The 14185-nt window shown below is 44.2% G+C and overlaps 1 protein-coding gene across 1 annotated transcript in view; it reads right to left on the bottom strand.

Annotated features, from left to right (window-relative positions):
- The window catches only part of RICTOR (RPTOR independent companion of MTOR complex 2), a 208302-nt gene extending 197550 nt beyond the window's left edge, over window positions 1-10752 (bottom strand). Inside the window, exons 1-2 of the mRNA XM_019517936.1 lie at window positions 10682-10752; window positions 10536-10583 (exon numbers count right to left, since the gene is read on the bottom strand). Coding sequence (XP_019373481.1) covers window positions 10536-10583; window positions 10682-10730 — 97 coding nt within the window. The 5' untranslated portion in view covers window positions 10731-10752. The remainder of the gene's footprint in view (window positions 1-10535; window positions 10584-10681) is intronic.
- Between the last annotated feature and the right edge of the window lie 3433 nt (window positions 10753-14185).

The raw sequence follows: 14185 nt of genomic DNA, 5'->3' as shown, positions 1-14185 counted from the left end.
TCTGCTCCCCACCCCCCCACCCCTGGACGAACTGTCTGTGACTATCCCACACCCTGCCCTGTCCCAACTGGGCAGCACTTTCCCCTGCCCCACTCCCTCCTTTACTGTGGGGGCCTTGATCTACCCTCCCACAACACTCCCCCCTCTTCCCCCACAACTCACCAGCCAGATGCTTCTCCAGGCTGCTGGGCTACATTCTGAGCCTCATGCACACTGTGGCTACATCCATGCATGCAGCATTTATCAATGACATTAATCAGCTACACCAGCCAAAAAAAGCCGACTGCCGACAATGTCAATTTTCCTTTTATCCAGTGCCAATCCAACATGAACTGATACATCGGTGCACCTCTACTTATGACTCTCAGACTTAAAAGCCAGTTTTAAGGTAGACTACTCATTGTCATCCACTATTATTTCAGACTGCAGTCCAACACTCATTTAGCTTAAACATTAAGAGACAAAGTAAATTTTCAGGACATCCAATAAAACTGGTAATCCCTCACCTTTTCAGAAGCAGCTGTGGAACCATGCAATCAGCCAGTTATGCATCTGTCAGACTTACCTTTAGCTCTCTTGCAGAGCAATGGCCTTCTCTACTTTACAGAGCATGTTCCAAGCTAACACTCTCCACGGTTAGTATTTGTAATACTATAACCATTTAGGAAAAAAATTCTCTTTTCCAATATAACAGATTCTTTTCTTCTACACCTCCAATGCAGAAATTAATCAAATATTCCATATTCTGTTCACCATCCTCTACTAGGACTCAAAACTGCTGACTTTGTACAAACTATTGGTAAAATATGCAAAAACAATGCAAGGATGGGCAAAAATTAGGGAAAAGACATTTCTTTTTGAAAATATTAGGTTGACTGAAAATTATAGCTATATGGCTATAATTATAAACTGGGATGCATTTCCTTGCCCAGACTATGGCACAAAGGCCTTCTAAAAATTACTAAATACCTTGTTGTTTTAAAAAAAGGAGGGGGTAGGGAAGAGGAAAAACTGCTACAAATTCACTAAACAGGTAAGATCTAGAAAACAACCAAAGGACAAATCAGTGAAGAAGGAAGTTACTGAAGGGTGGACATGCAAAGACAATAAGGACAGAAAGATACAAAAGCAGGTGACTGAACTTCCAAGTGCAAGGGATCATCTCACCTCCTGAACTAACATTTACTACCTGTTGGAACAAATGAAAAAAACCACGATACCGAGGATGCTTTTTATCCCTCTGTCCTCAAAAGACCCCTACAGCCATCTACCTACTCCACAGCACAGCAGGAAAAGTATTAAAAACACTATAAAACACATCTCACACAATTTATACAGCTACAGCCCATATCCTTAGTAGTATCCAAGGGCACAAACAGAAGAACAAGTACACTGTTTTAGGGGCTGGGGAATAACTCATTTCTTGGAAACACACACCAGCTGACCTGGTCTTGCTGGTCTGTCTGTGAAGCTAACTCACAGGAAGTTACCTCTGAATTAAAAATAAACTTTATCTTCACTCACTGTGGGGTAGGGGTAGAGAGATTCAACAGTTACACCACATTCAGGCACCCTGTGGTCCATACACACATACTTGTAAGACAGCATAACTGTTTTGCCCTTCTACCTTAACTCTCTTTGATCAGCCACAGGTTCTTTATGCATTGGTCTGTTTTGGCAGTGACTGGCTGATCAAAATTTTGTTTTTTCTTAGTAACATTTCTTTCTAGTTGTTAAAAGAGTAACAAATTTATTTCAAAATAAGAAAGGTAAGTTTGTTAACTGTGCAGTCTGAGAGTCATGTAAGTACATCAATATATCTGATGGTATTTGCTAAAGTGCAAAAATTATTCAAACTATGTTCTGGAAATATTAAGTACTACATAGCAGAAAGGTAAGCTGCATATTACACGAGTTGGAGTGATGCTCTAGTTCTGGAAGTACAGGCACAGAGCATCTGTAACCCCCTTCACCTCAACCTTCATCATTCAGTTTGGAAAGAGTCTAATGAACAGCCAAAAAAACAAACAAACAAAAAAGATTAGGAGCCCAGGAAACAAGACTTATGAAGATAGGCTGAAAGGACTAGAGCTATTGAGCTTGAAGAGGAGACAACTGGGGCAGGATTTGGGGCAGATACCTGAAGGGCGATTATAGAAAGGATGAGGACTGGCTTTTTTCTATGGCTGTAGGGGACAGGACTAGAAGCAACAGCCTCAAGCTGAAGCAGAGGAAATTTAGGTTGGAGATCAGGAGGATCTTTCTAACTATGAAGGTGGTCAAACATTGGAAAAGGCTACCTAGAGGAATTGTGGAATCCTCATCCTTGCACATTTTCAAGAGCAGGTTAAACAGACACTTGTCTGGGATGGTTTAAGTCAGGGATGATTCTGCCTAAGCAGGGAGCTGGACTAGATGACTTTGTAAGCACCCTTCCAGCCCTGCTTCTCCATGATCCTGCTGTTGACAATCTTTCCAACAAGTCTAGGTACCATTCACAACTGGCAACTGCCTTCAGCAATCACTTCCCCTTTGGTCTTTCAAGATGTCACATAAAATGCAATATTGCAAAGAATGTATTGGAATTACATCTTATAAGCACCAAGCTGCACCAGGCACTTCTTCACTTGCTTTTCAACTTCTCAAGTGGCCTTTCCATATACCTCCTTCAGCTATTCACAGGTATAATTAGGTAATTTCTTACTCCTGTTAAGATTTCTACTTGAAGGCTTCATACACAAGGAAAGCAGAAAGTAATGTGGGTTACCCAGAAAGATGCAAGCATCTAAATGCTGGACCTGGACAAGAATGCCTTGCATTCAAAACCTTGCTGAACTTTATTGGACCAACTTCCTGGTTAAAATAATAAACATCAGTCCCTCCCCACCCTTGCCTCTTGCATAATTCCTGGACCACTGTAGCTACATCACAGTAACACTACCATATTTTACTGTGTTCCACTATACCTCAACAGTGACTATTTTTGTTGTGCCTTCATATGTGACAACTGTTATGAAGGACTGCAATTGTGCATCCACTTCTTCCCCCCATAATATAGGACAATTTGTTGTAAAACATGGCTTAGATTTTAAGAAGAAATACTGTGGATTCTTTACACTTTGTTTCTTAGTTTCAATTGAACCAGTGTTTGGTAAAATAAATGGTGGAGGGAAAAAAAGGAGGGAGAAGGCAGGGATCCTCCAAGCCACTGGTGGCTCAACCTTTTTACCCAGTGGGCCAGAAGAGTGGTACAGGGCCAGTTCACAGTCCAAATCAGACCCCTGACACCAGAATCAAACCCATGCATCAGAACGAGGGCCCTATGCCACCTCTGTCTGACCCCATAAGCCAGGACCAGGGCCTCATGCCACCCCACACGAGATATGACTCTGTGTCAGGGGCCCAATCTGGCCCACAGGCTGGGGGTTGAGCACTTCTGCTTATGCCCATTTTCTCAAACTCTTACTCTGAAAGAAAGCAGCACGGGGTGCCATGGTCTCTGTATTTGTATTTTAGGTGCCAGACAAGTAGTTTGTGATATTATAGGATGAAATAATCAGCTAATCAAGAAATTTGTTAAACAAAGAAACATCTTTAAAACCACTCTCTTTGTACTTATAACAAATGAAATTGTTGATCCCGGGCTTTAGGCACTTAAGATAATTAAAAGCACAATGTCAAGAAGTTGTCAGCCTCTTGTGTCCTCTAAAACCAGAAAATAAGGATGCTACCATACATACTAGAGCTGTGTGAAACAGCTGTGTTTCTATTTGGTTTTGGATTTGGCTGTTTTGGAAGACAGTGATTCATTTTGGTGTTTTGGATCACTGTCCTGTTTTGTTTCAGCCGAATCTCCTCTGAGTCTGTTTCCAACGGGCTGTAAGGGAAGCTTTGCACAGCCCTACTCAGCAGGACGGGACTGAGGATGGCTCGTCCAGGGGAGGGCCACTGCCCTCCACGCAGGCAAGGAGACCCACACGTGGAGCTCTGATTCTTGTCACACTGGGTTGCGGGGCAGGAAAGCAGCTCAGAGCAGCAAGGGACCTGAGATCTGTGCCAGTGTCTTCTGGTCCTGTTTTTGTTTTTGTTTCCCTGTAAGCCTGGCTCTGAAACTCCAAAATTATCTGATAACACTTCCAAAACATTTCAGAGCCTTCCAATTCATTTTGAAGCCTTCCATTTCAATTCAGATTCAGCATTTCAGGCACTGAAATGGCCCAAAACACCCCCAAGATGAAATGGCTACCAAAATTTCACACAGCCCTAGTATGTACTACGAACAACCCTTATTACGTCTAGAGATGCGAAATTCCCCCCCAGATTCTCAAAATTCTAACTTTCCCATACACGGCCTTAAAGAGAGAGAGTTTTTTCTCCTCTGAAGGTCTCTCTCCCCCCTGCCAGACACTCACACTTCCAAGTGTTCAAATTTTCTTCCTTGAAAGCTTGAAAAAAGATAAAGTGCAGTGCAATGTACCCTGATGTGTAACACAAACAGGCTACTACAGACAACAAAAGCTTAAAGTAGGGGTGCTAAACCCCCAGCCTGTGGGGCAGATCCAGCCCCTACCACGTTGTCAGCCAGCTCACAGGGCTTCGCAGAGTCTATGGGGAATCCTGCAGGCTGCATCCTGCGTGCTGGGTTGGGCACACAGGGCAGCATAGGGCCTGATCCTGGTGCTCAGGAGCAGCATGGGGCACCCTGGAGCCTGATGCCTGCAGGCAAAAGTAGTTGGTGGCAACACAGGGCCCTCAGAGCCCAAACCCTGCACACAGGACTGGTCAGATGCAACACAGGGTGCCAGACCCTCATCTCTACATGCAGAGCAAGGCAGGGGCTGCACTGGGCCCCCAAAGCCTGATCCTGGCTTGTCAGGCTGAACAGAGGCAGCACAGGGCTTCCGGAGCCCCCTCTCACCCCACGCAGGGCCAGGTGGAGGTAATCCAGGGCATCCAGAGCCTGATCCCAGTCCATGGGATCCAATTTAGCTTGTGGACTGGCCCCACACACTCATTTGACTCACAGGACCAAAAGACTGAGCATCACTGGTCTAGATGATTAGAATTCAAAAGAGGGAGGTCCCTTAAACACAACTGCTATTAAAAGATCTCTCCCCGAAGAATGGGATTTCAATTCCACTACTGACTATACATTTGACAGGATAGTAGGTAGGCTTGTCAAATAAGCAGGCTGTAGATTACTAAAGGCTCTGAAGCTTAAAGCCAACACCTTCAGCTCCCAAAAAAACCGATGCAATGTGTCACCAAGAGCTGCATGTAAAAGGAGTAACCACATTTTCATAAAGTTAATTTCCAGTTAGAGTTCACTGAGTGAGACTCAAAGCAAAATACATCACAGTAACCTTGGACTGCAGTAGTTTATTTACAGGACCTAAAAAATAAGCACTGAGGGCATCAGCAGGTGTCTTGGTTCTAGACTCCACCTTGGAATCCTTTGTAAAATATTCAAAATGTCATTGTGCATTTACCTACCGTAACAAGATTTCCCATAAACTGGCCATATGTACATCAACCACAGCCACTAAACCTAAAGCAGAAATTAACTGACCACAGTTCTATTACTTGCATTATGCAAGACGTTAAGCTAAATTATTACAATGGCCTCTCTCCTGGACTTAAAATTCTAAGTTTTACCACATATAACATATGGTGATCCAGCCATAATCTTACATTCCAATACAAAAACTATTGTAGACTAGGCCTAATGCAAATAAATTGGCTTCAAAGTATATCTTAACCGACTTTTGCAGTCACCTTAATGGTGCCAGCTTTTCTTTGGCCTCCTCTTCCAAGAAGGGTTCCATCTTCATTAACACTTTGAAGGATGGAATTAAATGTACTTTTCCTAAACCTGCAGATGAGACCAAGCAGGGTAGGGCTTTGGATGACAGGTTTAGGATCCAAAATAACCTTGAATACTTGGAAAAGTGGTCTATTATAAACTGGATGAAATTCAACAGTTAAATACAGAAATATGAAGTGACAAATGACTAGCTAGACTCTAATACTGCAGAATGAGACCTGGGTGGTTTAGTGGGCTACAAGTTGAATATGAGTCAGTGGTACAGTATCATTGCAGAAACAGCTAACAGACTACTGAGATGCATTAGCACATCCCATGGAAGTTGCAATGCAGTTCTTCCACTCTATTCAGTATTAGTGAGGCCCTACCAGGGGTGCTGTGCACAGTTTGGAACATCACACCTCAAGAAAGTTGCCACCAAATTGACAAGTGTCCACGGATTGCAACAAATAACATCTAACATGTAGAAAACACAAACATAAGGAAAGGTTAGAAGAATGGAAATTAAACAGATTATTGAGGCAGAAGAAAAGCATGTCTTTTCAGGTATTTATAAGAGTCAGGATACAAAGAAGGATGTTCTAAGGAGGATGATGATCAACTATTCTGTTTGTTGTGTCCCCTGTACACACGGAAATGAGTTTAAAATGGAAAAAGGTGCATTAGGTAAAATTTAACCACACTTTAATTACTTGGGTAATTTAGCACCGGAACAGATTATCTGGAAAGACTATGGAATCTCCATCACTGATGGCACATCTACATGTTCATTAACGTGCTTTTGGCAATGCCCATTAAATTTAGTACATATCTCCAGCGTGAGGTACCAGAAAAAGGCATATTAGCCTATTTTAACAAGCATTAGCAAAAGTGCATTTTTTTTGGTGATGTTTTAATGCACGTTAAAATAGGCTAATGCACATTAAAGCACATGTATGGACACACCCTGAAAATTTTCAAGTGCAGATTAAATGGCTGGAATAGTTTAGAGAGAAATGTTCCTGCCATGAACAGGAAATGAGTCTGGATGATTCCATAAATGATTACAATTCTATAAATTCTTACTAAATTCTATCCATGTAGTAGCCTGGAAACCACTTGAAGTTTTATCTTGTATAATAAATACTATGCTGAAGTATAAAAAACCTGAAGCCCTGCCTTTAACCAGAAGGGCAAAGAAACACCTAAACTGCTTTAGAAGCCGCACAGCCTACAGTAAACCAGTACCAATTACAATGTTATTAGCTCCTTCACAATGAATCCAGTAAGAGTTAGACTAAAGATGAATCTTGTCTATTGTTCCTGTCTCGTGTCTTTTTGAGGAGGCAATATAAAAAAATGGTTAAAGCCTATTAATATTAGGATGACGGATTTGTAACTGATTGGAGGTATGATCACCTTAACTGGTTCTAAGTAACACGTTCAATTTATGTCCACTATCTCAATGCTTATGTTGCTGTCTAAACACATTCATATCAGTATTTAACATCGGGGAATTGTTTTCCCTTAAACACTCAGCCCTTTTAGCAAGCGTTCATTTTACTAGGAAAAAGTTAAGGGGATTTTGCTGATTCTCTGAGGCAGGCAGTACATTACCACAGAAATAACAGACAATGGCTCTCTAAGGAGAATAAGAAGGGTGTGGGCGGAGCAGGCTTGAAGTAAGGGACTTAGTTAGCCATCTACCTGAGGTCTGGCCATTAAAAAAAAGAAAGACAGTAATTTACATAGTAAGGGGACTTTTGCAAAAGGCTCTGTAAAATAGCTGTTCGCATTACACTATTACAATTTGTTTCTAACACAATACTAGGAAGGGCTCCCACCAGATTGGTACCCAACTATACTAGGTAGTATACTCCCAGTGCATTCTGGAAAAATGTGTGTGGGTTTCTCATCCTGGTTCAGCAGCGGAAAGTGCCCAGAGAATATACATAGAAAAGATATATCAGCTTCATGTAAAACAATGAACTTTATGATATCTTGCTACAAAAGGCAACTGGAAGGAAGAAAAACATGCCAAAATGATACAAAACAGTCTGAGCCTGTTTGAATTATTAGCACTATTTCAGATCTAGCTACAGAAAGACAACCATGTACAGCTAAAATGTACATATGCTAACCAAGTCCTTGCCACATGTTTGCCTGTCATTTTGGTCAAGTCAATGCTCAATTAAAATGTACTTAGAACAAGTTATTATTCACATATATACATATATATATACATGGAATAAGAGATGCTCATAAACAGAGGTAAATAGACCTGAATGTACTAATTTATCAGATACTTTATTTCAGGGGCTTTCAGATTTAGTTCTCTGAAAAACAAAGCTTCATTTAAAAGAGTCTATCAAATTATTAAAATGTTTTGTAGCAACTATGGCATATATGCAATGCAATATGATAAATAGATAAGACAGATTAAAACTATGTTTTATAACAAAGTATACAGATTCTTCTCCGATTAAAATATTATTACATTAATTATGTATAAAATTGCTGCTATGTAAATGGAGGAAGAAAATGAACATTCATATTGTATGTAATGATGTCTATTTCAAGTTACATAACTAGCTGTGATGTCTTGCTGGGGCACACTTAATTTGCTTCTTGGTGCCTTGGTTTTCTCTTCTATAAACTGGGAATAGTACATGTCTTGGAGGAACATTAGGCTTAGTGCATGTTTCTAACATGAAGACATTCTAAAACAGAGGTCAGCAGTCTTTTCAGGAGACAGGCAAAAGTGACCCAGTTTCTGATAGACACAGGCATGTGAGTGGGCACTAGGACCCAGTAATTGCCACTGCTTTTCTCCAAAGTGGCACACTGAGTGAGCCTACCCTGGATGCTTTTCCCCATAGCAGCTCCCTGCCATCAAATGCCACTGAAGCACCATGTCCTCTGGTCAGATCAAGTACTTCCATGGACCAGATGTGGCCTACTGGATGCAGGTTGCCCACCCTGTCCGAGTAAATTACATTAATACCTGATCCTTATTTCAAAACTACATGCCTTTGGCAGGGAGTACAAATGAAATTCAAAGAGGTCCCATATGCAGCTCTAACTGGGGGCTTACAGCAAAGTATCTGCCCATTTAAAATTACCAGAGCACACGGCATCTTTTTTCTATTATGCTACATTAAAAACGGGTATCTAAATTCACACATAGCCAAGTAACTTCTCTATTCAGCAGCACCCAAAACTGAAGTAGCAGACTCAGAGCATTGCCAAATATGATCTCTAATTTTAAAAAGACTTATAGATGTGATACAAAGTTATCAATCAATATGAAAGAAACAGGTGTCACTTCCACTACTGTTTTCTCCGAATTGGGGTATTAACGTTTAAGGTTTCACCATTCTCAGAAAATGGCAACCTCATTTTGGGTTGTGAGTAGAGTATTTCAAAACTTATACAAGGTTTATGATGACAGAAAAATAGGGTTTTAAAGATAATCTGTAGTAGATGCCTAAATAAACAGAAAACTATGCAGTTACAAGAAATTATTGGGCATAGATGGGAAATCATAAATGCCCAATTCTACAAGCTTGTACACATATTCTCTCTTATGACAAGGAAACCCAAGTATTGCAGTTGCACCATTCACATGCATGTTTGCAGGGTAGGGGACTCAGCAGCTCATCTGCTGGCAAAATTCTCACCAGTTCAGTTTTAGAAACCCATCTATATGATGTATTAATAGCTAGAGTTTAAAATTAAGCATTTCCTCAAATAGAAAGGTCAAAACCCTGAAGATAAACAGAACTGGCTTTACAATAAAGCACTCATAACAGGGCTCATACTAGAAAACATTCTGGTGCTGCTCTGTCACAATGACACTTAACTGAAAGCCATACAGATCCCTTAAGTCAGTGGTTCCCAATCTGTAGTACAGGTGCCACCAGCACTATGCAGACAACCTGTCAGTGGTACACATTAACAGATTTATTATAATTACTTTATATGAGAAAAATCTGCTGGTGCTACTTAAGGTTTTATTGTTTTAAATTGGTGGTGTGTAAACTTCAGAGTTTGGGAACTGCTGCCTTAAGTTATTCCCAACTAGCACCCTACTTCCATTACACTGCTGGGCCTATTTAGTCCCTTTGCTTCCATCCCTTCACCCCCTCGGATTTTTGATAAGCCGTGTGCATCCAGGGTGGTGACACCGCTGGATCTTCTGAAGCAAAACACTCAACTCCTTGCAACCACAGAGGCTGAAACAGCCTCAAGTTCTTGACCTGCAGCAGCAAACGAAACCCACAGGGCTCAAATGCATGTACATACGTAAAAAAAAAAAGGAAAGTTACCTTTGTGCTCTCGGAGCCAATTTATTTTTTAACCGTCACAGAGAAAGCCCCTACATTCCCCCCACCCCACCCTTGCTGAGGCGAGGGTTACGCCCTGGAGGCTGCGACTGTGCACAGCGAAGGGCTCAGTCGACTGTGCTGTGCTGCGCAGAGGGAAGGCCCGCAGGCACCCACGCCACCCCGGCCACCTCCACGCGTCGGGAGGGACCTTGCCGAGTACCAGCCTCCCGCGTCCCAGGGGAGCGGAGCGACAGGGAAAGGACCCATCGGGGTGTGACCCGGGCGACCTGCAGCCGGGAGCGGGTGCGGGCCCTTCCCGTTAGCGCCGCAGGAGAGGGGAGGGGAGGGGAGGGCCGGGCCGGGCCCCGGGGAGGGGAGGGGCTCCCGCGCGCCGGCCCCGGTACCTCGGCTGAGATCGAGCGGGACGTTCTCCTCGCCGCTGTCGTTGCGCCCTGCGGGGAGAGAAACAACAGGGTCAGGCGGGGCGGAGGCGGCGTTCGCCCCCCGGGCCGGGCTGGACCGGGCCGGGCCGGGTCGGGCCGGCGCTTACCTCGGATGCGGAGGTGCCGGAGCGAGCGGGCGCGGAGACTCACCGCCATGTTTACGGCCCGCAGTCACAACACCGGAAACCTCGCGCGCTCTCGCGAGAGCCGCAGCCCCGCCCCGCCCCACCTATCGCGGGTACGTCACGCCGCCCCGCCCCGCCCCGCACGTGGGTCCCGGCGGCCGGGGGCGTGGCTTTCGTCGAGAGCCGTAGACTTTGCAGCAGGCGTGGGGTTCAGTCTCGGCGGGGGGCCGCTGGGGCAGGGCTGGGGCTGGAATGCGAGACCGCCTCGTGGACGCTCCGGCTGGTCGCTGCAAAACGATCGTGAAGTGCAAACAAATATGCTGAGAATCTTCTTTATCTTCCTCCCTAATTTAGCAGGGAGCAATGGAGAACTGGGCGGTCAAAGTTGAAGCATTTCTTGATTTCGAGGCCAGCGGTGGTCAGGAAGTGCTGGCAGCAAACAAATGTCCTTAAAAGTTCCCCAGTGTCATTTCTTTATTTTCTTTATTTCTGATCAGGGGGCTCAGATCAAGTGTAGCCTGTGCTTGCCTGGCAGGGGAAACACTGACCACGTAGGTCGTCCACTGGGCCTCTGACCCACCCAAGGAGCCGGTGGGTACTGCCCAGTCAAACCGCCCAAAGATGTGAGAGGATAAGGGATAGGGAAGTGGCCTTGCAGTCACTGGGGGACAAGGCCTTCTTCCTGGTTAGCAGACATGGACACAGGCATGGGCAAACAGAGCAGCCGCCCCAGGGCCCAGACACGAAGGGGGCCTGAAAATGGAAAAAAAAATTGCAATTCCAAAAAAAAGGTTTTAATATTGCATGTATATGGAACTGGCAATGTTATCAATTGAGAATGAGCTATTGAAAGACATCAATACCACAGATGTGATAAAGACTTTTTCAACAAGTCTGATTATTATCAGCATCTCTGGCGAAGGGGGGCCTGATGCTAAAAGTTTACTTGGGGCTGCCAGGAATCTAGATGTGGCACTGCTGGTTAGGTTGATGGCTAGCTTGGCTAGGGGCAGGAGGATGTTGACCAAGAGGTCCTGGGACTTGGTGGGGCCAGGGATGAAAAGCATGTAAACAAAAAGATGCAGGGATTAGTGCAGCTAGAACCTCAGCTGGAGGCTCTGGAGGAGATGATGAAGGGGCTGCAGCCTGCCACACTCGAGACAGGCGTGTGTCAGGGTCTCCCTCTGCTCACAAAAGGGGCAAGTGTTGCAGAAATCTGAAGCACACCTGATACGCACCAGTGGAAACAGCTTTGGAGAAGCCACCAGCTGAGGTCCCAGATTGCTTGCAGGATCAGCGTGGAGTACAGGGATGGAGTATAGGCTTGACCCTACTGAAGGTGTCCTGCCACTTGGTATCTATCTGCTCCTGTGTGGCACAAGAGACTCGGCAAGGTGTCCGGCCCTTTGTGGCCTCTCTTATTAAAAGAGGGGGCTTATGGTTTGACCCAGGAAATGGAAGTTCTTATGTGGGCTCCCCTTACTGAGGCGGCTGTGCAGCTGGACACTGACTTCCTCTGGCATCATTCAGCCCCTGCAGGGACATGTTGGTTTGTCCTGTGAAGTGACTTGTCCCTTTTATTTATGGGTTTTAATGAGGTTTCCCCAATTGCATTCCCCTTTTACTGTATGGTCTCGGGCTGTGTTTCTCAACCTGTGGGTCTGAACCCAAAGGTGAGTCAAGAATATATGAAAGGGTCGCAAACAGACTTTAAAAATGGATTCTCCTTTAAGAAGAAAAACATGGGAAACGTGAGTTTTCCCTTGCAGGGTAGCAGAGTTCCAGCCAGTGAGGGGCTGCTTGCCCCCCCCACCCCCACACCTTCCCTTGCCTCACACACTGGGGGGTTGTGGGCAAGGAGCAGTGGGTCAGGAGTGAGGGGCACTGTGTCAGGACTGGCCGTTGATGTTTACAAATGCGTCCTGGTACAAAAAAAGGTTGGGAACCACTGATCTAGGATGAGACATACATACATCCCTTGATCCATCACACATGTCTAGTTTCATCAGACATCCATCACTCATCCAGTTGCATGTGTACATCCATGAGTTCTGTGTGCAATATGCTTTTCAGAGCATTTGGTTCTTAGAGAAGTGAAATGAGAACACGATACCTTAGGAACAAAATTAAATTTTTCCACCCTGGGTTGGTTCTAAGTGATATCACGGGTTACATGTCAATGTGAATGTCCTCCACTGATGCACTTCTCTTAGCTGTTTTTATAAAATACACTTCTTTTACCAAAACAACCCCCCCACCCCTCATTGATCACAGGGACTCCTATTGCAAAAACACCATGTTTTTCACTTGTCCCATTCAGGCAAAGGTCTAAATCAACAAATATGCCTTACAATGTGCCCTGAAGGTCAGGATGAACAACAAACAAAAACAATTCCTGCCTTCAAGGTCTTCCAACCTCCAGGAGTTCATATAGAAGCTATGTCAAATTGAAATGCAAGGGTCAGGGTCTGCCATTTAAAAAAAAATAGCCTTACAACCACAGCTAATCATCCTGTCTCAGTCCCTCTTCTCCCACACTTGCACTTCCTCTCTTCTAATAGCAGTGCCTTCACTCAAACCTGGCATTACATATCAAAATCTTATTTTATTTATCAAATACCACAGTGATTAGAAACTGATTAATATATGAAAGACCTTAAATTGTCCTTTTCAATACTTTCTCCTTAAAAACCACTAATATTGATTCAGTAGACTTAAAATATTACCTTATAATGTCATGAAAACTATTTTTAATTATCAAAATCAATCCAGATCAGAGTTGAGGAGGACAGTGGAATATCTCTTAAATCTTAGGTATAACAGATCATTATAGACACATGAGAACCCTGTCTTCACTGGGATTCTGGCAAGCCTATAATGTAAAAAGGTGACTCCTTTAAAATGTCATTGTTAACTTTTAAAATCATAGTCATGCTCCTCCAAATCCTGAGATTGATAACTTGGATAACAACAGGAGCAGACAGACGTGACAACTCTGGCCCCTGAAAGCACCGTACAGCTGTGACCCAACACAAGTACATGGCTGCAGAGCCATTTAAAAGGGCCCGATCCTGCAACAGTCTGAATTTTCATTACATAAGGATTTATATGAGGGTTCAGATGAAGGAGCTCCAAAGCTGAACACCTTCATTAACTTGTGTCTGCTCCTGGGGGAGGGGGAAGGGTGTGTGTGTGTGAGAGAGAGAGAGAGAGAAGGTTTTCAGAAGTGAGGAGAGGGAGCAGTGGTAGCTCATTCTAGGGGTTGCCCAGCCAGCATTGGAGTCCCCCTCTCCCCACTTTTCCCCCTCCCATCCTGAGACAGCATCAGGGGGCTGGAGGGAGGGGCAGAGCTAGAAGCAGAGGCTGCAGAAACACAGCCTCTCTCCCTGGATCAACTCCAAATTGGAACTCAACCCCCCACCCTCCACCCCCAACATCTAATGTCTGTTGGGTCAGAAGGATAGGTCTACTCATGGTGCTATCTGT

Source organism: Gavialis gangeticus, unplaced genomic scaffold, assembly GCF_001723915.1.
Source record: "Gavialis gangeticus isolate Ggan-Ray unplaced genomic scaffold, GavGan_comp1, whole genome shotgun sequence".
NCBI lineage: Eukaryota > Metazoa > Chordata > Crocodylia > Gavialidae > Gavialis > Gavialis gangeticus.
The sequence above is the reverse complement of the archived record's forward strand: the minus strand, read 5'-3'. Positions and strand labels throughout refer to the sequence as shown.